The sequence below is a fragment of the Seriola aureovittata genome, chromosome 14 (genome assembly GCF_021018895.1).
Source record: "Seriola aureovittata isolate HTS-2021-v1 ecotype China chromosome 14, ASM2101889v1, whole genome shotgun sequence".
In the NCBI taxonomy this organism is placed as follows: Eukaryota; Metazoa; Chordata; class Actinopteri; order Carangiformes; family Carangidae; genus Seriola; species Seriola aureovittata.
Genome location: NC_079377.1, coordinates 16,156,293 through 16,178,665, shown reverse-complemented (window position 1 = coordinate 16,178,665; position 22,373 = coordinate 16,156,293). Strand labels below are relative to the sequence as shown.

The 22,373-nt window shown below is 40.7% G+C and overlaps 1 protein-coding gene across 2 annotated transcripts; it reads left to right on the top strand.

Annotated features, from left to right (window-relative positions):
* Positions 1-2,150: 2,150 nt before the first annotated feature.
* mgmt (O-6-methylguanine-DNA methyltransferase) lies at positions 2,151-22,214 on the top strand. Of its 2 annotated transcripts, none has more exons than XM_056394628.1 (5): positions 2,151-2,244; positions 4,829-4,974; positions 13,784-13,944; positions 18,369-18,508; positions 21,389-22,214. In XM_056394628.1, the coding sequence occupies exons 2-5, from the start codon at positions 4,838-4,840 to the stop codon at positions 21,515-21,517; spliced, it is 567 nt and encodes a 188-aa protein (XP_056250603.1). In that variant the 5' UTR covers positions 2,151-2,244; positions 4,829-4,837; the 3' UTR covers positions 21,518-22,214. The 2 variants fall into 2 exon arrangements, with proteins under 2 accessions (XP_056250603.1, XP_056250602.1); XM_056394627.1 differs by having other exon boundaries at positions 2,163-2,244; positions 4,826-4,974; positions 21,389-22,213.
* The last annotated feature ends 159 nt before the right edge of the window (positions 22,215-22,373 follow it).

Genomic DNA, 22,373 nt, shown 5'->3' with positions numbered 1-22,373 from the left:
ATAAATGACTTCAACTCCTCCCACGCCAACATGTGAGTGAGACTGCGAACACAGGAAAAGAGAGCAAGACACAGACAGGCAGTATATGACTGAGCTATGACAATCATACATTACAGGATGGACAAAACTGCTAATAAACAATTTCTGTCACTATGACAAAAAAGGTTAGGGTTGTTATTCTCACAAACATCTGGTGCTGTACACTAAAAGGAAGCCGTGCAACATATAAGTCTATCAACACCTCACACAAACAAAAATTATGAGGGAAACTGAACAGGAAAAAGAGCTCTTTGAGTCTCAAACAAAAGATATCAGCCCGGCTGCCAACACAGACAGGGCACCACACCTTGGCAATGATGCCGCTCACAATCAAAGGAACAGTCGTCATCAGTGGAGCCGTGTTTTTAAAGGATATCTTAAAAAGATTGAAAATATGTGTCATTATGGAAAACAATTGAGTGTGGAACCTTTAGTATAGCAAGTTATGTCACTCACACGCACTTGAGGCTGTTTATTTCAACACAGCATGGCTAAAGTATTTCCTGTTTTTAAAATAAGTTATTTTCGCTCATCAGAATAAATATATATGACTGTACAAACAAAATGTAAAATGCGCAAAACAGCCTTGATGTGCCAGCAGTAATTAAAATTAATATCCGGTAAAAAAATAGCATTACAAAAAGCAAAAGCTGTCTTTAAATTAATTAAAGTTGCACATTTGAGGCATTTTTTTTTTGTAAATGTAATAAAGCAAACACAAAAACATCCAATGTGACTGCCACATATGATAATTGTCTGGCCACTGAATGCAGCATTAAATGATTTCAAACAGTATGGCTCAGAAGATCCAGCAGAGGGGGCTGCTTACTGCAATCATATGCTGATTAATTGAGCTTGATTCTCCCCATGCTGCGAACATAAGTTGTCCCACACTGTAGGCTACATGTTGGTATGTGGGTAAAGGTTACAAGGCTTTATCGAAGTCACCTTTTACCACAGGTAGCCCTTCACATCATTTTTGATGAATATTAAGAAAACAGTGATTTTCTGATTATCCCTCATCAAGCCTATATCAAACTAGGTTATGTTCATTTTTATTAATTGTGCATGTTGCTCTCTAATTAGCTAATGAGAGACAAAAAGCAGGTTTAGAGCAGAAAAATGCAAATGACTCTTAGAAAATAGCACAAAAAAGTAAATGGCAAGGCTGAGAATCATCCTTCATTGAAATGTCAGAGATAAATGGCTCAAATGTCACATCAATTAAAACGGGGGACAGTTAGTAGTTCATTAAAGAGAGAGCCATATTGCACCGTCGGGTACCGTTGCCAACCCTTACTATCTGGGGCAGACTGGCAGCGGGTCCAGATGGCACGGAAATCCTCACAGATTTCAAAATGGTCTCTGCAGGGGTGGCGTTTTCTCCCCCGCTCCCACCCTCACCGCTGAGATGGGGTGTGGGCCACAGGCCCACGCCGGCCTACACATTCCAAACGGAGGCATGCAGAGAGCTGAAGGCACCACAGAAATAAAAATAAAGCTGCAGAGGACAACAGACATTTTTAAACAATACATGACTGATGCCACACACTTGGTCATAATGACTGAAATATGTGCTTCAACTAAATGTATGACAGCTCAAGGCAACATAAGGCAACTCCCTGTCCTTTAAACAGTATAGAACTCTAATGAAAGCATTGTGCTCTGCCTTATGTGTTGTTCATAATAACATCCTTACTTTATTATTTGGTAATACATAAGATGTTGCAGTCACAAAGATGTTTTTTTTTTTTTATGCCTGGGACCCTAAAGTCCTCACTAAGAAGCTCTCACTGGAGGAATTGGATAAATGTCCCAACTATAAGTGAAAAGATAACAGTGTTTGAAATTAATGCTCAAAATATGCGTTATCATATTTTTTTTTCCTGCTGTAGAATATCAAATAAATCAAATACCTAAATCACTACCATTACTAGTCTTCGGTGTACTGGGGACCCCCTGAAGGACCCCAAATCCCAACTTGAGACCCATTAGACAAGCCTTCTGTGTCTGTCCCTGGCAGGGGAGGAGCGGAGACTTTATACCGACCAATAACAGAGCGAGAGCGGACTTTTCCCTCTTGTGATTGGCCGGCTCGACCACGCTGTGTCTAGAAACAGGAAGAGACTTTCTGTCACGTTTGTTTTGCAGAAGGAAGAAAAGCGGGCATCGCACAGACACCGCACGGATGCAAATGGCTTTATTGTAAGATACAGGGCTACTTTACGGTGTTAAACTTCCTTTAACAAAGCTTGTCATTATCTGCAGTTCAGAAACTATCCGTATTATCTTGTACTACCGAGGGCTATCTAGTGTGGGCCTTCAGGTACGAACCCCTGCTTATCTTTTCGCCATTTAAAGTGCAAACTTAATATTAAAACTTAATGTAAACAACTTGTAACACGCGTACACCTTCCAAGAATTGCGGCGAAGTTTGTCTGCGTTTCGGCATGAATTTCTAAAATCTAAAATCGCACACTAAGGACACATGTTGCATTTTCACACCTGCGCAGTCACACTGCGTTTCTACTCAATTAATCACGCAGGTTTGACCGGGAACTAGTCTAATGAGAAACGAGTCAGATGATTGACGAGCACGAGGAGGCTGCCAGTGATTTTTAACAACACAAGCTGCTTATTGTTTGTTGTTCCTCACCGTGAAGAGCTGGGTAAACATTCAAGTAGGCAAGTAGTCACTTAGACTAGTCTACTGCACCGAAAACGGCACAAAATAAACATGATAGCATTATTTTTAATCAGTGTAGACTATTAGCCAAGGCCATTATTGCCAAAGTCCATTATTCTATCTATGAGTCCATTACCAGCTTGCTAAATGGCAGGCAGTGTGTTCAGCGCTTATCCAAAGTGCACTGTACCATTGTTTGGCTCAGAAATTTCTCGCCTTTATTGTCAGTTCAGGCAAACCCCCGATGAATACAGTGAGAGAGCTGCAAGACTAGAAACAAGAAAGTTGAAGGAGACGCATTTGTGATCGCATACCATGACAGATGTGGTGGTGGTGTGTGTGAAGAGGTGGGGAGGGTGGGAGGGGGGCAACTGAAAGTATAAATGAAACACTGCAAATGCATGACTACTTTTTATATCATATAACCTTTGTTTAATCTAAAAATAAATTTATCCATTGTTAAATTAAAAGTACAGGCTGCATTGAGCAGTGGAGCATTTTTATTTTTATTTATTGTTTGTGTTAGGCCTACAACTAATTATTAATGTAATTGTTTTTAATTGTCTATTGTCATATATAATATAAGAGTATATATATATACGTGTCCAAAAAAATATCCTTTACTATCACATGAGACAAAGAATGACAGCAAATCCAGTTTGCAAAGCTGGAACTAGGGACTGTTTCATATTTTTAGTAAAGTGATTAATTGATCACTAGAATAGTTGCCTGTTGCGATTCATTGAATAATTGTTTCAGCTGTACTTTGCCTTTGTTGCTTGTACCTTGTCTACAGGGCTGCATCTAATGAGTGCTAAAAGTTTAAAGTGCATTTTCCATTTGTTTCAGAAGTGTTTGTTTTGCCGATAGCACCTAATGATGACAAAAAAATCTTTTAGGTATAAAATGTCATCATTGGTGAGGAAATTCTCCATCAGAGAGTGCTTAGTCTGTTGATATATTGGAGCTGCAATGAATAGTCAATTAATTGTTTAGTCAATGAACAGAAAATTACTACTATTTTGATAAGTAATTATTCATCTGAGTCACTTTTGTAAGCAAAAGCTGAAGTCATTCTCTGGGTACAGCTCGCCAAATTAAAGAATTTGCTACTTTTCTCTGTTTTTCTATCATAGTAAACTGAATATGTTTTATTTGTCTGACATAAGGTATTTGAAAGATCACCTTAGAGTCTGGGAAACTTTGATGGACATGTCTCACTATTTTCAGATATTTTATACAGTAAAGGATTAAATGATTAATCGAGAAAACAATTTGCAGATTAATTAATAATGAAAATAATGGTTAGTTGTGGCTCTGCATATGTCTCAATTAATATATAAACGTGTTAAAAATTCATGAATGTGTATTACAAGCACTATTAGAAATAAAAAAAAAGAAGAGAAAAGAGATATTGTGTTTGTACCCTTTAGACACTTTTCAGATCAAGGTTCCAAGAAGGAAAGGTTTCCTTGGTTGGAACTCTTACAATCAATGTGACCTTTATTTATTATAACCCCCATCTCTCAAAAACTCACATATAACATAGTCAATCATCTCTCCTTCCCTCAAAGTAAAAATAAAAAAGGAACTGCTGTCTGGTTATTGCCAGTATCCATCTCAGTCGTCAGAAAAGCTGCACGTTTTTGCTGTTGTTAAGGGCTGGAAACCAGAATCCCATCGGAGTTGCACCCTAAGGAACAAATTTAATGCTAGAAAAACATCCCGGCCATCAACCAAAAATGACGGATTGAAAATAATGTCGAGCTATCTTGGGAATCCCCCACCAGACAAGGGAACAGACTGCATTGTTTTTCTCATTTATGTGATATATAGAACAGAAAGAGGGGAAAAAATGGGCGATTTATTGGTTAGATAGGCGTATTCTTTTCCATGCACAAAAGAAATATTGGATAGTAATGTAGGGATCAAGTCACATCATGACATTGTTTGGAGGCTAGGTGTTCAAATATGTAAGTCATCATCCGTTGGTGGCCCGCTAGGTTTTCAATAGATCATTCAATGCAAATATGTGTGGGAAATTGTGAAAGTTGCCACATGAATATGTCAATGAACGCAGTGTAATTTGTGCTTCTTTAGCAGGGCAGCGAGATGAAGAAGCAGAGGGAGAGCCAGTGCACTCAGAAGACCATCTCCTTGCTGAGCCCCCTGGGGACGATCCAAGTCAGTGGATGTGAGAATGGTGTGCACACCATCCAGATCCTAATGGATGTCGCACCTGCTGAAAGGTACTGTACAACAGCCGGGCTGGTGACGTGATAAACAAAGGTGTGAAATTTACAGGCAGACAGAATCCACTCCTGTGATGGAGTGCCACCATTCCTCATTGGAAGCAGGGCATTTTTGTAGATCCCACAAGAAATATCCTGGAGAAAGTTGGGCAAATATGAGCAGGCACTAGAAATATGAGGGGCACTAGAATACAGTTGGGCTTGAAATTAGATTTCTGATGGCATGTGGTTGTGATTCTTCCCGCAGTATATTTGAAATTTCAGAAAAATAACTTGTTTATTAGCCACAGGGGAGTTGATTAGAGCTGATGTCTGTAGGGTCAGCAAAGGCCATGGGGAGCATGGACTGCTCGCTCCTGTTTATTTATGTTTCCTCCAAGTTGAATGCAGTAGTTTTGAGTGTCAACTGACACTCAGAAATGTAATATGTGATTGCATTTCATGCCGTACCCATCCCTCAAAATTGTTGTAATGTTGACGGTCTTCCCGAAACTGATTAAACTCTGCGTTAATAAGTACTTATTCCTTATTTTTACAGGTCCACATCCTACATCTCAGATTAGTTTTGATTAGATTGAAATTAAATATCCATGTATCGCAGATTCGCATTTGATAAACTTGAATGGTTTGGGAAATTAAACCATTTTCAAATGCACCCAGATAGGAAGTTATCCTTTTGAAAATGTATGTTCAAATTCTAATTTATGGAAACCCATTAATAACCTTGTATATTATACCTCAACATGTGTTTCCTTCTCGACTGTCTGCTATTTCCTAAAATTCATCAAGCAGTAAAAACATTCCACTTGTTGTTAATGAGTTGAAGTGAGAAAATTAATAATATGGAATTTTGATTATGGAAGATGTCCTGTAACCATGCGCAAGCACCTTTCTCCGTCTCCTTGTGAACAGGGTTTAATTTGTGTGTTCAGGTTCAGTAGGAATATGCAAATGAATTTAATGATTCGCATCACTAGATCATTTCTCAGTTTAATATCATTTGCTATGTCGGTCATAAATGAAGCTTCGATCACATCACTGTCTGTACGTTCTCAAAGGTGTGAGCAAGAAATCACTAAACCAGATGTTTAGATTTTATCACGACTAGTTGAATACAAGGTTATTGTCATAGGACAGGGGAACTAGAGCCACCTCAGATATATGGAGTAACGCAATGTAAACAGGCATTAAGGGAGGCGAGATAAAGTGACAAAATATAGGCTTATCTTTGCAACCGGCTTTACATGTAGATCTCACAAAAGCCTGCCTGTAGCAGTAATAGTTCAGATCAGCCATTTCCATTGATTTATTTATGACATACTAAACAAGGCTCTTTCCAGCTTTGGATGTGGTGTGGTGCAGGCTTAGGAAGTCAGTGTGATAAATGATCTCTAAGAGCGTATTTTGGATAAGGGAAATAGATAACGTCCATGCATAACATAAAGGGAGACCTACAGTAGATATTTGTGAGCGAGTCAAAGCTTTGAAGGCTTATATGAGTGTGTTTGTTTTCCAGAATTCACTATTGGTTGGTGCTGAACAGCCAAAGCAGCAACAAAAGCATTTGTGGCATTGATAGATAGTTATTGATAAATGCCATTATAGCTACATAAACGCCCTTGAAGTATTGCTTACACACCATGACCGTCAGCTCTTTCTAATAGAAACGTCTCAAGCCCCTTTTGCTTCCTAACTGATCTTAGGAACATTTCCTGAAATCAACCTCCTCTGCCAGTCTAACGACAGCCCTGAAGGCACCATCAGATGAACAAATTCATTACATCTCAACAACCCCTGTTGGGGCCCTACGCACCAGCCTCCCTGTTAACCAGCTTTTCTCCCCTTTAGTTTTTAGCATGGCCTCAACGTTCACAGAAAAATGATACGCATTTTGTTTACAGGAGATTACTATTATCTGAAATATGATGCTTCTTGCCTCTTTCACACAGAGCACAGACACATAATACAGAGGAAATCATAGAGCACTTTTTTATTAGGGTGAAAAATGAAAAAAGGGCTGGACTCCTGCCCCGAGACATTTTGTGAGCATATTATTTTACAATGCTTTGATCAATTTGTCTGTCAAGCTGGCTGAGATGTGGGGGAGCAGGAAAAAAGCAATTTAGCTTGTGAGGTCCTCAATAGAAATGTACTACAGGAGCCTGTGTATGACATGTTGCATTAGAACCTGAGTAGCCTTTATTGCCTGATAATGTCGCAAGGCAATGCTGATATCAATCACCCTTTAACAGCCAGTGTGATGTGTTTTTATGAAAAGAAAAAAAAAAATGCATGAAGCATTTCTTGGAAAATAATTGATTTAATTCAGAGCTGAGGGATTTCTACTTTTAACAACACAAAAATATTGTGTTGGAAAATAAAAAAAATAAATAAAAAAAACAGGCACAAAATGTGCTAGAAGCTAAAAATGGTTAAGAACAGACTCTTTGCATACGCTCCTATAGAAAATTGTAATTAATTTTACACGGATAAACATTCTGTCTCATTTGCATATAGATATAAACAATATATTTGTGCATCTGAATTCCCAGCACACTCGAGTCACATGATCTGCCTAAAATCCTAAGTGGCTAAAACCAAAAATTATCTTTATATTTCCCAGGCCATAAATCCGGCTTTTTTCTCTGACACAAAGCCTTATAAATCTGTGTCTGATTTTTCACATTGCACATTGTTTTTAGTTAATGATTTTCATCTGTTTGTTGTTGCTGTGATAGCGGGGAAATGTACCATATGCTCCGGCAAAAGACAAATGATTAGCAAATGAAATTCTGGACAGCTGTCTGACTGAAAGCGTTTGGTTGATAGCATTCTGCTACCATAATTAGCTTAAGCTTTGGGTTAATTAACTTTCTACCTGGATATGCATAATAATAGCATTCTGCAGAAAGCCAAGGAGCTTCCAGTATATCAGCAGCAAAGGCTGGCTTTTTATTTTGTATTTCGGCAGCATATTTCAATTTCAAGAGGCGATTTAGCTCGGGAGCATCGTCAAATATTGTAGATTTTACTCCCCAAGCCAGATAATTCTGAAACAATAGGGGTGTATTATGTGGCAGAAATGCCATTTCTGAATGTAATTAAAGCGGATGAAAGCAATCACCAATTTTTAAACGCTTTTGTCTAGCATGAGGCCTACTTGTAAAAAAAATACCCATCAAGAGGAGAAAAGAGGCAAGAGAACCCCCAAGTCCTTATATAAGAGGCCTTTGAGACTGAAGTGAAGTACAACAGTAATTAGTCTTTTGTATGAATTTGCTGGCCATGGTCATGATTAGTTAAGCATATGAGAGGACTGCAGGACTGTATTGCTCTTAAGGAGGAGGGTGTTAAAGTCTATTTATCACCAGTTATCCTCACAGCTTTCCATTATCACTGACAACACTGGACGGGGCCTGAGAACAGCCTAATTGTTCTGAGGTGGAGTGTTTTTGTGTCAAACCTGTCACCCCCAGTCACATTGGCATTCATAAGCAGCCAGACATTTTCCATATATCTAGCCCTAATACCCAAGCTGTCACAACAGCTTTTACACACTACCAATGCTAGTGTGAAATATCTGAGGTGATGCATTTATCGTTTTTCTCACACTCGTGTTCTGTTGTGAATCAATGTCCTGGTTCACACTGAATAGCAGTATGGTAAATGTGTTCCGTGTTTGGGGCCTGTTTACACGATGTGCTCACACACCGGGAAACATAGCAAACAACTTTTATTTTTTTCCCCACTGTAAATTCTCTTCTCTCTTCCTCTCTGTCGCCCTTTCTCTCTCTTTCTCTCTCTGGGTCTGTTATATTTAGTCTAACATATAATTTTAATCAATTTAAATTATTATTGCGCCAGCTATATAGACACAACTGTGTGCTAAAGAAACTGCTTACATTTGTAACTAAAATGCTTTGTCATACAAACAGTGATCTGCTGAGATATTGAATGAAATCATCGATAAAGCAGGGGGGAGACGTTTTGACGTAGTCCCTTTAGAAATGGTATGAATAATTCATTGTGTAATGATATTCAGATGATTTTTGTTCTATTTTTTACTGCAGCCTTAGAATATTGTTTTGCATGTTGTGAAGTGTAGTACTCAGCTGCGTATTCATTAAGGTGCTGCTCCCACTGGCCCTTGGACCCATCTGTGCTCTATGTTTATGCCTCTGTCTCCCGGGACTGTCCCAATCAGGCTGCATGTGCCATTTCCTGTGTAAACCAACACCTGTGTAACACACTACCTGTAAACCGCCCATGTAGACGAGACACTGACATTCACTCAGATGAAAATCTGCAAATGTTGTGGTTTCTAAAGCGGACCCTCCAGGGTGAGGACGGGAGCCGAGCGAGAGTTACCTCTCAGTGAAGAGATGCAGCCAAAAGCAGCTCCTGCAGTTGTTGTTGTTGTTGTTGTTTTTTTTTTTCTTACCCCCCTGTTGTCGACCGTGAAGTTTTCCCGGCACGAGGGTTGCGCTAGTTTGTTTTAGAACTTGATTGGATTCTATATCTGCAACATGCAGAAGTGTACAGTGTGTGACATACTAACGCAATATGCAGAGAGATGATTCCGCTCTGACATCTTGGAGAGGAGTACGAGTCAATTATGCCCAAGTGTTGTTCTTGCTTATCTTCCTGCGGCACCAAACAAGGATTTAGTCAAGGATTTAGGGGTGAGGGGGCGGTGGTGGGGATCATGGTAAGCGGTTCACAACAAAACACTCAAAACTCCTGGGAGCGGGCACTGATTTAAAAATAAATTACAGAAGACGAAGCGCTAACACTCAAGGGCCCTCAGCAGTGCTGGCGTACACAGGTGAAGATTAGCCTCCTCGCTAATCAGAGGAACAAGGCAGTAATTTGCTCTGAACACAGACAGTAATTAGGACTTGGTGACACTGGATTCCCATAATGCCTTTGTGCTTGACGTGGTCAAATTTTGACAGAGGCTATCCATGCAGGGTCACTGTCCCCCCAGTCTCTCGGCCCTCTTCAGTTGAGGCTCTAAAAGGTCCCTGCAGTTACAGGGGATCCCTAATGTACTTTATGCCTCCCTCACTGGCTCCTTACCATTCGGGTAATTGGAATCTCTTACTGTGGCACTTGAGAATAGAGGCTAAAAACGCTATTTGAAACTGCTCAGTAGTCTGTTGTAGATAAACATTGCTGCGTCGGGGTGTGGATACACTACATAATGGAGTAAGAGTTAAGGCTCTGGTAATACATGCCTTCACTGACTCCTGTGGCTAGCCAGTTGGGAGAAGACCTAATTGTTGTGTGCTTTGTTGCCGACTCTGCAGTATTTTACTACCACCTTTATGTATTGGAGCGAGTGTTGCAGCCTCTTTGGTGGACATTCGCTAATAAGAGTTGTTGTATATCTAGAGAGCAGTTTATCCAGCCCAGCTGTTTTTATTTTGAAACGGCAGAGCACAAAACGTGCGGCCCACAACAGAGTAAGAGGCATTCCTTACAGCACACCACTCGGAAAGCTCCCGACTTTACTGCTGCAGTAGCTAGATAGGCATCTGAATGATCTTCAAATGGTTGAACAACTTGCATTGAGCAAGTGGCTTACAATTGTATCACAGCCTTTGGCTCAGAGACCATCAGGATCTTGACATTCATAGAGACATGCTGTATTTTTTTCCCTTTTTAGACAGTCATTTTAGGCTTTTTTCATGCTCTCTTGAGTCTTTGACGTCTGTGAGTTAAGTATCTGGAGCTATAAGGCTGAGGAAAATATTGGACTGCTCTTGGCCTTTTCTATTTCATCCTCTGACCCGCCATGTTACCCATGATCGGTGAAGGAGAACTCTGGCAGGCTGTGTCAAAAGTGACAGCCGATCGAGTCAGGATGAGCGCCATCACGCTTCACAGGATGGAGGCATGAGTTCTGAGTTTTTCCCCTTTTTTGTGCAATATACCATTACACCCTTCGCCAGATTCCTTTCAATTAGATCCTGTGGTTAACCTGTTTCATTCTTATGTCTGCAGCCGATAGAAAAAGTCTTACTGAAGTCTTGTGCAACGAGAGATACAGAATATGTTAAGGGAAATTGACAAATTTAATGTCAGCTATTGTTTTTTTTTGCCTTTGTCTCCTTTGAATGTTTCCTCCAGGTTGAATGAAATAACCTCCAACATTATATAAATGCTCAATTCATTCTTTATATTAGAGTTGGAAAATAGGAAGGACTCCAAATGACTCCCACTTTACGCAGCAATGATTTATGGTAATTGGAAATTGATTGTGACAGGAGCACAATATTAGAAATTTTCTCAAATCACAATCTTCTATCAAGGGAAATATTCTTTTTAGTGCAGCAGGTCCTGGCTAGTTTGGAATTAGTTTCTTATTTCCTTACCTGTGATGAAATAGTAAACGCCTGAAGGACAATGAAAAAAAATATGATTTTAAGTGGTGGAGAGATAATAAATAACAACATTTGCTTTGACCAAATGAGAATTTTTTTTTTGTTCAAACTTAAACACACTTGTTAAACATAGTTATTGAAATACTGTTTGTAATCACTGCTAATTATAATACTTCGTTTTTATACAGGGCAGTTACTTTAAGACAGTATAGAGATCGCTCCTCCTTTGAGAGTTTCTTTGTAATTAGCCCGACATTTATTACACATCTCTAATCTCTCATTTGAAGGGCACAGTTTCTAATGTGCCAGTGTGGACTCTGTAAAGATCATATGATGCTGCTTGATTTGTGATTCACTGAAGCCTGAAGCGACTGGAAATGTTGCCTGTGCAGGAGCTACATCTCCACTGCCCACATGCTCTTTAAAAACAATCCCCCATCGCACCCAGAGGTGACAGACTTCAGCTCGACTGATGTTGTTCCACTTTTATTTATTTATTTTGGTGTTGTTTACCGGCCATAACATGTACTGCATTGCATTAACTTTTACTACTGTCAATGTTGTATCACTCAAAACACCTTTAAAGCAAGCGCATCCATATCGGAGGGCTGAGGGGAGAGGAAAATTAGCCACGGTGACAAGTCTGAAGTGTGAGCTGGAGGTCAAAGGTGCCAAGCCTTAAGCAAAGGTGCTCTAGCCTTTGTCCGGTAGATTGTAAGGGCCTGCGGGTCCAACAGGAACATTTCCACACACAATATCCCCGAGCTGTCAGTGTGCAGCGGCTGGAACATCCTCTCAGAGAGAAAGGGGGGGTGTGGAGGGGTAAAGGAGGTGGTGGTGGTGGTGGTGGTGGTGGTGGGAGGAGGAGGGGGAGGAGGAGGGGGTGGGGGGGTGCTGTAGAGAAGGAACAGTGGCCTGAAGATCCTTGCTGAGAGAAAGAGGGGTGGGGGGATGGTGGGTGTGTGTCGGGGTGTAGGTGGTGGGGAGCCAAAAGAGCTGGAGTGAGAGGATAGAGAAATAGAGAGGGGGGAAATGAGGAGGGAGAGTTGGGGAGGAAGGGGAGGGGAGGGATAGAAAGGAGAGACAATGACAAGTAGGGGCTGGCTGGGCACTCACCCATGCCGACAGAGATTGCCATGAGCCATGGCCATTGTTTGAGCGGGTCTCAGCACAGGACCCGCCAGTGGGTTTCCGAGTTTTCACCACTCAACTATAAACTGCTGTGTGGTTTATTTAGAAATGAGGGTATTTACACCTTTTACTGTATTTACACCCACTGTTAAACGGCACCCAGGAGATTTCCATCGCACAGCCACAAACTAGCAGGCAGAGCGGTTCTCTGAAAACTGACCTGCTCAGTCATAACACTCCAGTAAACCTCAGCTTCACATGTCCAATATAAAACGTTGCTCAAACTGTGACCTGCAGAAGTGTAAAAACACTTTAGGGCCGTGTTGTTACGGCGGGCAGGAGAGAGACGGTCTGTGTGTTTAACAAAGTAAATGTCTATTATTAATACCATACAGGATAAGCCAATTTTGAAAAAGGGGCACTTAAATGGTGATATTATTTATTTATAAGTCCTGTACACCAGTTAATGGAATTGGCGGCCTGCTTTAGATCCACAACACAGCTTGAGGTCCACTTTGCAGTAATGCACATGCTAAGAGAGGACCTTCCCAGTAGGGTCTTTAAGTGTCAAATATGGGTCAGTCTGCTTGCATTGACCTGGGGGGTGGTCAGCAGCGGAGAGAAATTCAGCTGTTAAGTGATGCCAACTCAACCATCGGCAAATTCCTCCAAGCATCTACTCATGCTAAGATGCACGTCCAAGTGCGGTGCTTTGCTGGCCAGCACCGCTCTGGCCAAAAAATCCATTTATTCTTGTCATGAACTATAAACTAGACCCAAGCAGAGTTGAAACTGTTGTTAACGCTCTGCTCTTAACTTTTTTTTTTCATAACAGCTGCAAGACTTTTGAAAACTCTCCTTTTTTTTTTTTTCCTTCCAGAAACTGGTTCTGCTGAAGTTGTTTGAAATAATGTGTTAGCGCTGTTCCTTATGACCTGACAATGTTTTCTTTCATACTCTATCACACGGCACCTCATATAAATATATATCTACTGTAACAAATGTCAGGATTACTGTCTCTCTATTTTCTTGAGCTTCTCTCTGTCTTTCACTGCTCTGATATTTGTCACTGCTGAGTGACGCGTGCGCAGAACTTTAGATTTTAAGCACGTCTTGATGAACAACTTTTGTTTCACTCTGCAAATTATGTCATCTTGCATCTGTGTCACCCGTGGCGTGTTATTATACTCCTGTGACATATTTTAGCACTGTTCAACCAAGAATTGGGTACTATGATTGCTCCTCTGATCCCCACCTCACCTCCCCGTCCTGCCTTATATCCCTCACAGGAGCAGCGGGGCCCCCCTGAGCTGTGTGGTCAACGATAGCCCGGCAGAAACGAGCCCCGAGTTGCAGCGCTGCGTTGAATGGCTCCAGGCGTACTTCAGTGAGCCGCAGACCGCTGGGAGTCTCCCGCTCCCTGCCTTTCACCACCCCGCCCTGCAAGGAGGTCTGTCATGGATAAATATTTGCAGAGCCATGACTGGGATCAGGCTTTCACTCTTAATTGTCAGTTACATCACTTACACTCACTGGCTCACTGTGTTATAATGAAGTATTTTATGGCTGAGAGAGAGAGAGAGGGTGAGGGAGAGAGAGAGCGAGAGCAGAGGAGAAGCGAGTGAGTGGGTGAGTGAAGGAGAGAGAACAGAACACAGAGCTGTAACTTGGTTCAGTAATCTGTGGCAGCTCTTACCACGCGTGTTAGTCTTGGCAAGCTTTTCCATGATTCTTGGCACATTCTTTGAAACTGATCGAATTCCACTCTTGACATTTTCAGACAGGAAGCTTTTTTTTTTTTTTAATGAGAACATGTGAATGGTGGTAAAGTTTGAATGAGCTTATTGTTGGCTTGACCAGTCACCTAGGGCGAGTAAAATGAAAGCACCCCAAAAATGGACAATTAGTGTCCTTTCAACTGGTTGCTGTGACTGTGGAGCGAATGATTGAGGGTGGTAAGGAAAGAAATGAGGAATTAATTATCCCTGGAGTTTTTTTTTTTTTTTTTTGTTTCAAGGAAACAAACAATAGTTGCAGCCTGACAACTCATTTTTGAAATCAGAAACTTCTCTCGCTCGTGGCCGCTTCCAAAACAATTACAGGCTATTTCTTTGTCACGCTGAGACGTTCATTGCATTTTAACTTAAAGATTTTCAGAAGTGCTCATTTAGAGTCAGAAGCACACCTACACAGGAAAAAAAATAACTCTAATATATGCATTTAACAATTGTGCCTCTCTTCCCCTGCAATCAGGCCTTAGTTGCTCTCTAATTTCATGCAGATCTGCAGTGCTTGAGTGATGGCATTTTCAATGAGCAGGTACTCCATCGAGACCCTGTATACAGCTATGAGTCCCACGCTCCCGCAAAGGCAATGCAGAAATACATCAGGACCAATTACGATATCAACTTTCAGTGTGATTCCCTTCGCCACCAAGTGCTTGTGTACCAGCCCCAGGCTCTTTCAAATCGCATCTCATCTGAAGTCTTTGGGGTTTTAATTAAATTTCAGGATAGATGGAATTCTTCATTAGTACCTGATCTGAATAGGTGATTGTGCTGTGTTCCACCTCTCTCCCTCGCCTGTTGTTTTGTGGCTCAGTAAATACAGGGTTTAGGCTTGGATTGCTCTCAGTAGTCAGAACCATAGGCCATGCCAGTATAAAAATGTTAAATGTGAGCATCAAGAGTATTTGTCTTTTGAGGGAGGAAAATAGAGGGTTTCTTTTTTTTTTCTTTATTTTTGCTTGTTGATTCACAAATATGAAGGATTAGTTTTTTTGTTTTTTTTCTGTACAAATTCCTACTCGATCCAGTCATGCAGCTGCAGCCTGCCTGGGAAAAAAATACAAGTTTAATCAGGTCATTACAATCTGTGACAACCAACTTTTGTTTGCTCAGTTATCTTGTGGGAGAACCTGAACGCGACAGCGCTCTCGCAGCACTTGTCATGTAATATTGAGTTGTGACCTTCACTTGAAGTGTTGCCATGTTTATTTACACATTTCTGACAAAACAAGCCACTTTTCATATTAGCTGTCACGATATACCTGAGCAACAGAGGTGACATGAAAGGAGACTCGAGGTGCAGTTTTCTATACTGTCTGACTGATTGTCTTGCGCAACATCACACGCAAGTTTGGTCGACGGGTAGAAGAATGGCGAGTGTCGTGCTCAATGAACATGTGTATGTATGTGTGTGTGTGTGTACGCACTTGCGTTCGCCCCCCTCAGAAAAACACAGACACCATCGTGGGTTCTTAAAACGATGCATATTCTTATCTCATTAATTATACATCCATATGTAACAGACGAGAGGATCTTAGTCTCGGTAAGCGGCACAGGGAGTGTGCGGGGAGGGGGCCAGGCAAAGGGGGGGAAGGGCGCTCTTCAAAGCCCAAATGACTGTGTTCCTGCAGGAGCCTGAACCTCCCCCTGTGCACAGCGCAGGGCGAGATGAGACACTCACCAGGACTCGCCCCTGTGATGTGGAGAGGAATTAGGGAAATGAACGTTTTCAGAATATCGAATAATCAGAGAATCATCAGCACCCCGTCAGCCTTCAAAAGTATGGATCCCTCAAGACTCAAGAGACACTTTGACTGGGAGTCAAAGTCTTCCCTCCCATTAGACACAAAGGATAATGAGGTAGCTGCATTTCCACTATTGTCTTTTTACTCTCACAACCATGTATGAGGTGACTGTCAGCTGGAAGTCATCTTTCCAAATCTATTATTAACAGCTGATGGAATTCAGTTTATTGTTTTTTTTCTCTCAAATTGCTCTCAAATACAAAGTTATGAGCAAATCAATCATAAATGTCAATATCTTCATAATCACTAAATCTGTTCGATTTTACTCTGGGTCAATATCTCTGCCTGTGCAGTGGCCCTATCACCTGGCCTCATGGTAGGTAATGACCTGTGACATAATTATGGGATGTCTGTAAACATGTAAGTGGGTCCTCTCAACTTTTATTTAAACAATTGACATCACTGCACCCCGATCTAAAGAGGGTCCTGACCCCAGACACACCATATTAGGCTCTTTATGAAGTATGGGGCTAGGGGACTGCTCTCCAAATCATTGCTGGTCACCCCAGGTGACCCGCATGAAGTCTCTGTCACTAACACTGATGAGGGCAAAGTTCTTTAACCTTTGTAGCAGGAGATAAAAGCACAGACAGTTGTTTTTGTCCAGAACTGTTGGAAGATGTGAAAGCTTCTGGTAGGAAAAAAAAAACAGCTGCTCAGGATTTGTAAAAGGTGTAAACAGAGCCGTAGCTTGTTGCTTGGTCTACTTGTAGGCAAAAGTGCTCAGCAGCATCTGCTGGCGTGACACTGACATTGGTTGTTTGTCAATAACGTTCGCATCAAAAGGGATTTGTCATAGCCATAGTCTGGGCAAGTTGTCATCTACCCACCGGTGACAAAGCGATATCAATATGTACCACGCACATCATGTGGCCAAATCCGAGCTTTATGAGGGAGAATAATGCATAAAAGAAATTTCAGGGGTGTATCTTATCTCCTCATAACATTAAGTCTGTCTGCGTAAGAGCCCGTCATCTCGTTGACAGCGTGATTATTACCTGAAAAATTATTAAACAGTACCTACGGGCCTTGTTCAAGACAAAGAACTCACATGGGTGCGCATCAATCAAATGTATCCCCTTTAGGTTTTACACTTATTCCCCCCAGTTTAGGCAAATTGCCTTGTTCGCGTGGCTTTGTGTAGCGGAGAGTGACTATAAGGTAGCGAGGGAGCCTGGGGAGCAAAGGATGTTCACTCTGTAGAAGAGAGACAGGGGTGTGACATGTTTTCACACAATGCCAATTTAGAGGGATTTCTCATAGATCACTTGTCATGTGCTCTCTTAGACCATATAAATGAGAGAGAATGGGAGATCACTAATTGAATTTTCATGACTGAGTACATGTATATACTAGAAGAATTTCACCCCCTCTTGATAACGAGACTATTGTTCCTCATCTTGTTCTCTGTGCAGTGGAAAGTGTTGTTCGCTTGCTACACAAGCTCAGAGCATCAGTGTCTCAAGGTTTGGAGATGCTTCTCAATACTTTTTCCCCTTTTCTTTAGCAATCAGAGCTAGACAAACATGCCTCTCAGTCACTGCCTGGTAATCCAGAAAAAAGATAATGCTACTGCTAAAGTGCTAATGAAATCAAAGCCGTTAATGTGGTCGGTTAAGCTGCGGATGATTTGAAGAATTCCGCCATTTAAGTGAAGATGATATAATGAATCTACTCTGAATAGAAAGCAATTAAAAGGACAAATTGGTCTGATTAACCTCAAAGTCATCCCACTGCCACAAATGGTGTGCAACATTCAAATTATTATTATTAAAAATCTGGAGCAGATTTGCCGTCTTTTTGGCCTCTCTTAATCCTTTTAAATGAAGGAGCGAACTTTTTTAATTTTAGCTGTGACCTTTCAAAGCATAACCTAGATTTTTCTGCCGTAGAAATAATTTTCTCACATCATCTTCTGTAGCATGCTAATACAAGTTCTAAGGTCAAATTGAGGGACTTCAATGTATTTGGTTGTTTAATGAGTATTGTAAAGGAAAAAAAAAAAGGGACTGATCCAGACCACCTTTAAAGAAGCACCGGACCTCAAAGACAAGGTTGGACATTATGAAAAACTATTAAGTGAATCAAAAATGTAGTGACGTGTCAAACTTTTGATTTAAAGTGAAAACACTAGTTTATTTCAGAAGAGTCGAATCCACGTTGTGCTAGGCTCTCGTCACTCAGCTGTCTCAGTTTGATAGATTAAATGAGGGACTCTCGCTTTCCCTGCTCTCTCCTGCTGTCTCTCGCTCTCCCTCTCTGTCCTCTGCTCTGTGGCGAAGACGCGTTCACCAGCCGCGTGCTGCACGTACTTCTGAAGGATGTGAAGTTTGGAGAGACGGTGTCGTACAAACGCCTCGCTGAGATGGCGGGAAACCCCAGAGCGGTGCGAGCGGTGGGAGGGGCCATGAGGAGGAACCCGGTGAGTGTGGATGACATTGATTGACGGGCTTCTCTCTTACGTGCCTTACTCAGTCAAATAGAGAAAAGTCACTCTGTTTTAGTTTTATTTGATTATTAATGATTAGAGCATCTGAATCTGTTGTGTGGACAAAATCTACAGCTGTTAATTAGTCATTTTATATGGGTAATAAATAAGGAATTTGATAAGCAGCACTGGAGACACTATGACATCACTTCAATATTTTCTATTAATAATTTGAGTCAATCCAGTCATCCTCTGGATGTAGCTTCTGAAATGTGAGGATTTGCTGCTTTTCTCTTTTCTTATACAAATGTAAACAGAATGTCTTTTGGTTTTGGACTATTAGTTGTGAAAAGTCAGACATTGTGGAAAATGATGGATATTTTTCACCATCTTCTGACATTTTATAGACTTAACATTTAATCAAGAAAATAAACGGCAGTAAATCGATTGTGAAAATAATCATCAGCTGTGACTGTAATAAAATGTTCCTGTAATTTGCATCATTTAAAACCACCACACATAAGTTGCACTAGATTTAAAGGTTGTTCATCAATATTTTATACTGTAATTGCATATAAGGTTAATGAATGAATGAAATGGTGAATTAATTAATAAGTAAATAAACAGGCACAGAAACAAATTAATAAATAGATATGAAACCTATACTGTCTGTACACTTAAACATAAATGATCAAATAATAACATTGAAAATACATAAATAGTGATACAGCCCTACCAACAAAAGACAAATTGTGTGCACCACTGGAGTTCTCCAGTAAAATGAATTCAAAAAGTCTTCCCTGATGCAGTATATGTAATCTAAACTGTAGGTGTTTTCAAGTGCGTGATGGCGAAATAAACACCTCCCGCTTAGAAGTAAAACTCTACCTCCAGCACGATTTTAAGCCCACACCTTTTGTTCCCATCCTCTCAAGTCTTTACTGTAGATGTTCGCTGCAAATCTCCGATTCTTGTAGGAAACCTGGCCCGCATCATTTTGCCCATGAATCCACTGTGTACAAAATGGAGGGCTAGAGGGCAAGTGGTGTGTCTTCTTTTGATCAAACCCTTTGATCAAAGCCCGTTTAGCTCTGCCCATGTAGTGCTGTGGGCACCACCGGTGTGCTCTGTGAGGCAGAGAACACTTCTTGTACAGAAATGCAGCCAGTGAGATGTTCTCCCTCATATGTGCTGTGAAATATCTTGTGTGCATCCTCATCTCGGTCCTGTGTTTTTCATCTGATGCTGTTTTGTGATTAAAGTGGGGAAGTAATTTATAATGAAAGCATTTTATAACACAGGATAGATGCAAATAAACTATAAAAAAAATAGCATTTTTTTCTGTTTAATACAATGCACTACTTTATACATTACATTAGCCAGTGGCATTGCTTCTGGATGGCTGTATAATACTTCTCAGTCTCATGTTTTACAGACATTTCTTCCCTTTCGTCAGGGAGGCTGGGAGCCTGAGCCCTCAGCTCCTGATACAGATCCAGAGTCAGATTGTCAGTGTCAATTACTTGTCAGTAGCGCTGCTCCACTCAGGCTTCAGCTGTGAAAAGCTCAGTGTGTTCAATCGATTCTCGCCTCTCTGTGGCACTTCTTCTTCACCAGGATTTGAGTATTGATAAGCCTGGTGTAGTGCTCTTTTCCCCCCAAGTGAAGAGGCAGATCCGAAGGCCTTGAGGGTACCCTGCTCTCCCTCCAAACCCGGGGAACAGTATTGATCTGAATACTGGAGCAGTATTTCTCTGTCTGCAAGGTTAATCTGGGGCTCGGAAAGTTTTATTGCTGTTGATATGGGAGCGGGCTTAATGATGGATTTGAACTGAAACGCACTGCATGTCCAACTTTTTATATAAAAGGCTGGAGGTGCAGCCATCAAGTCAGGATAACAGGGTTCAATTGGAGAGAGATCGTCACAATGCAGCAGGAACAAAACAAGGGCAGCATTAAGAAAAATTTAAAAGAAATAATTGCTGTGATTCACTCCAACCATTGCCTCTCTCCTTGTTCTGAATTCACAATGATCGAAGTGTTTTAGACTTGCTTGTTTAATCTTTCTCCAGCCATTTAGTTTACAAAGAACTCGGGACCCCCCTGGCAGTCGTCTGCAACAAGAGTAAACGCTCCACCGACTTCCTCTTTTTAATGATCACAGGGTTATCAGATCTTAATGTTGACACCCTCTCGATTGAATATTCATCCTGCTGGTGTTTTTGCCCATTAATTTTTGATTGCTTCTTTGCTTTACACTATTAAAGAGTAAAAAACATTTATACCCAAAGACTGAGCCATCACCCTGAATGTGGATTTGTGCAGGATCAAACCAGACACTTCTGGTGTGGCACTTTGTTTTCATGCGGTGCATGCACATAAAAAGCAATGAAAAAAAAGAGCAAAAAAAAAAAAGAAAAAGTGCAGATTCATATTTTCTGCATGTTGGTTACTTTTAAGTCACACCGTTTATGTGTTAAATCAGAGATTCTTTCATATATAATACATATCTGCTACCAACACCTCCAACTGTTGTGTTGCTGTGACAATTAAAGTCAACCGGAGAATAAGAAAACATTTGATTTTTAAAGCTCCAATCTGTACATCTCCTTTTATTCAAATATTATTTAAGTACTAAGGCATCATAGTTCCCTGGTAACAGATCATTGAATTATTATTCTTAAAGTTTGAAAAACTTGTCTGCTGAAAATATGCTTTTTGCAACCATCTTAATGAAAGAATAAAATCACTGTTTATTTGAAGACAAAGCAGAAGCAAACATTTTAAAGTGTCTCTGTTTGCATGTGAAAATGTTCTTGCATAATATTTGCAGAAGTTGCACGTGTTCATTTCCTCTGTCTGTGTGCGTGCCAGGTTCCTCTCCTCATTCCCTGCCACCGAGTCATTTCGAGCAGTGGACAGAGCGGGCCGTACATGAGCGGCAAGGGCGACCATCTCAAACAATGGCTGCTCACCCATGAGAGGCAGAGAGGGGAAGGCTAAAGCATGACAGAGGCCAACTGTCCTTCGCTCAGTACACACACACACACACACACACACACACACACACACACAGGCCAGGATTTTTTTTTTTTAAAGAACACAAAACAGGGCCATAAAGTTTAGCGTGCTTGGCACACACTGTGGAACAACTGGAGCTACTTGTAAATATTCAGTTTATACTCCTTTTTTAAATCTAAGAATAGAGATGCTGCATAGTTAATGTGATACAGAGTTGTTGCAGAATTAGAATGTACAAAAATAACTTAAACAGAGAACAGTAGGAATTACAAACATATGCTCCCGTGGGTCTCCGTTGCGTTTGCCAGATAGTGCTGGAATGGTTTTTCTAAAGAATTATTATTCCCTTAAAAATATGTCTCTTGCATTGTTGTTGTTGTTGTTGTTTTTTTTTTTCCTAAGCAGAATTAGTCTTTGTACCTCTCGTTGTTTTTTTAATTTCCTGCCAAGTGAATGCTTTGTTCAACATCCAGTGATAAAGGCTCTGAATTTTACTGCTACAAAGCTTTGTAGTGAAGCATTTGTTTTGTCTTCATTTAGATCTCATTGTTTGCTCTCGCCTTATAATCCACCTAGAGAAGAGATGCCTTATGCATTATATACTGTACTTATGTTACATTAGACATGTTTAAATAAATACGTCTCAAAATGACAAACCCTGCCTTTTCATCATTTTAATTGTATTTAATTTAAAAATTGATTTCATGTAGCGTTCACTCAGTTCAGCTCATAATTAATTATGCTGTATGTCTTCTCTACCCGCTGCAGCTCTGTATGTCAGAGCTCCTTCTTTTATTTCTGAGAGGTGTTTTCCATTAGAGGGCAGTACAGAACGGGA

Excerpts from the sequence above, each read along its gene's own strand:
- mgmt (XM_056394628.1), top strand. The coding sequence starts at position 4,838 with ATGAAGAAGCAGAGGGAGAGCCAGTGCACTCAGAAGACCATCTCCTTG. Across the intron at positions 4,975-13,783 it reads GATGTCGCACCTGCTGAAAG|GAGCAGCGGGGCCCCCCTGA; the intron begins GTACTGTACAAC and ends TATCCCTCACAG. Across the intron at positions 13,945-18,368 it reads CCACCCCGCCCTGCAAGGAG|ACGCGTTCACCAGCCGCGTG; the intron begins GTCTGTCATGGA and ends TCTGTGGCGAAG.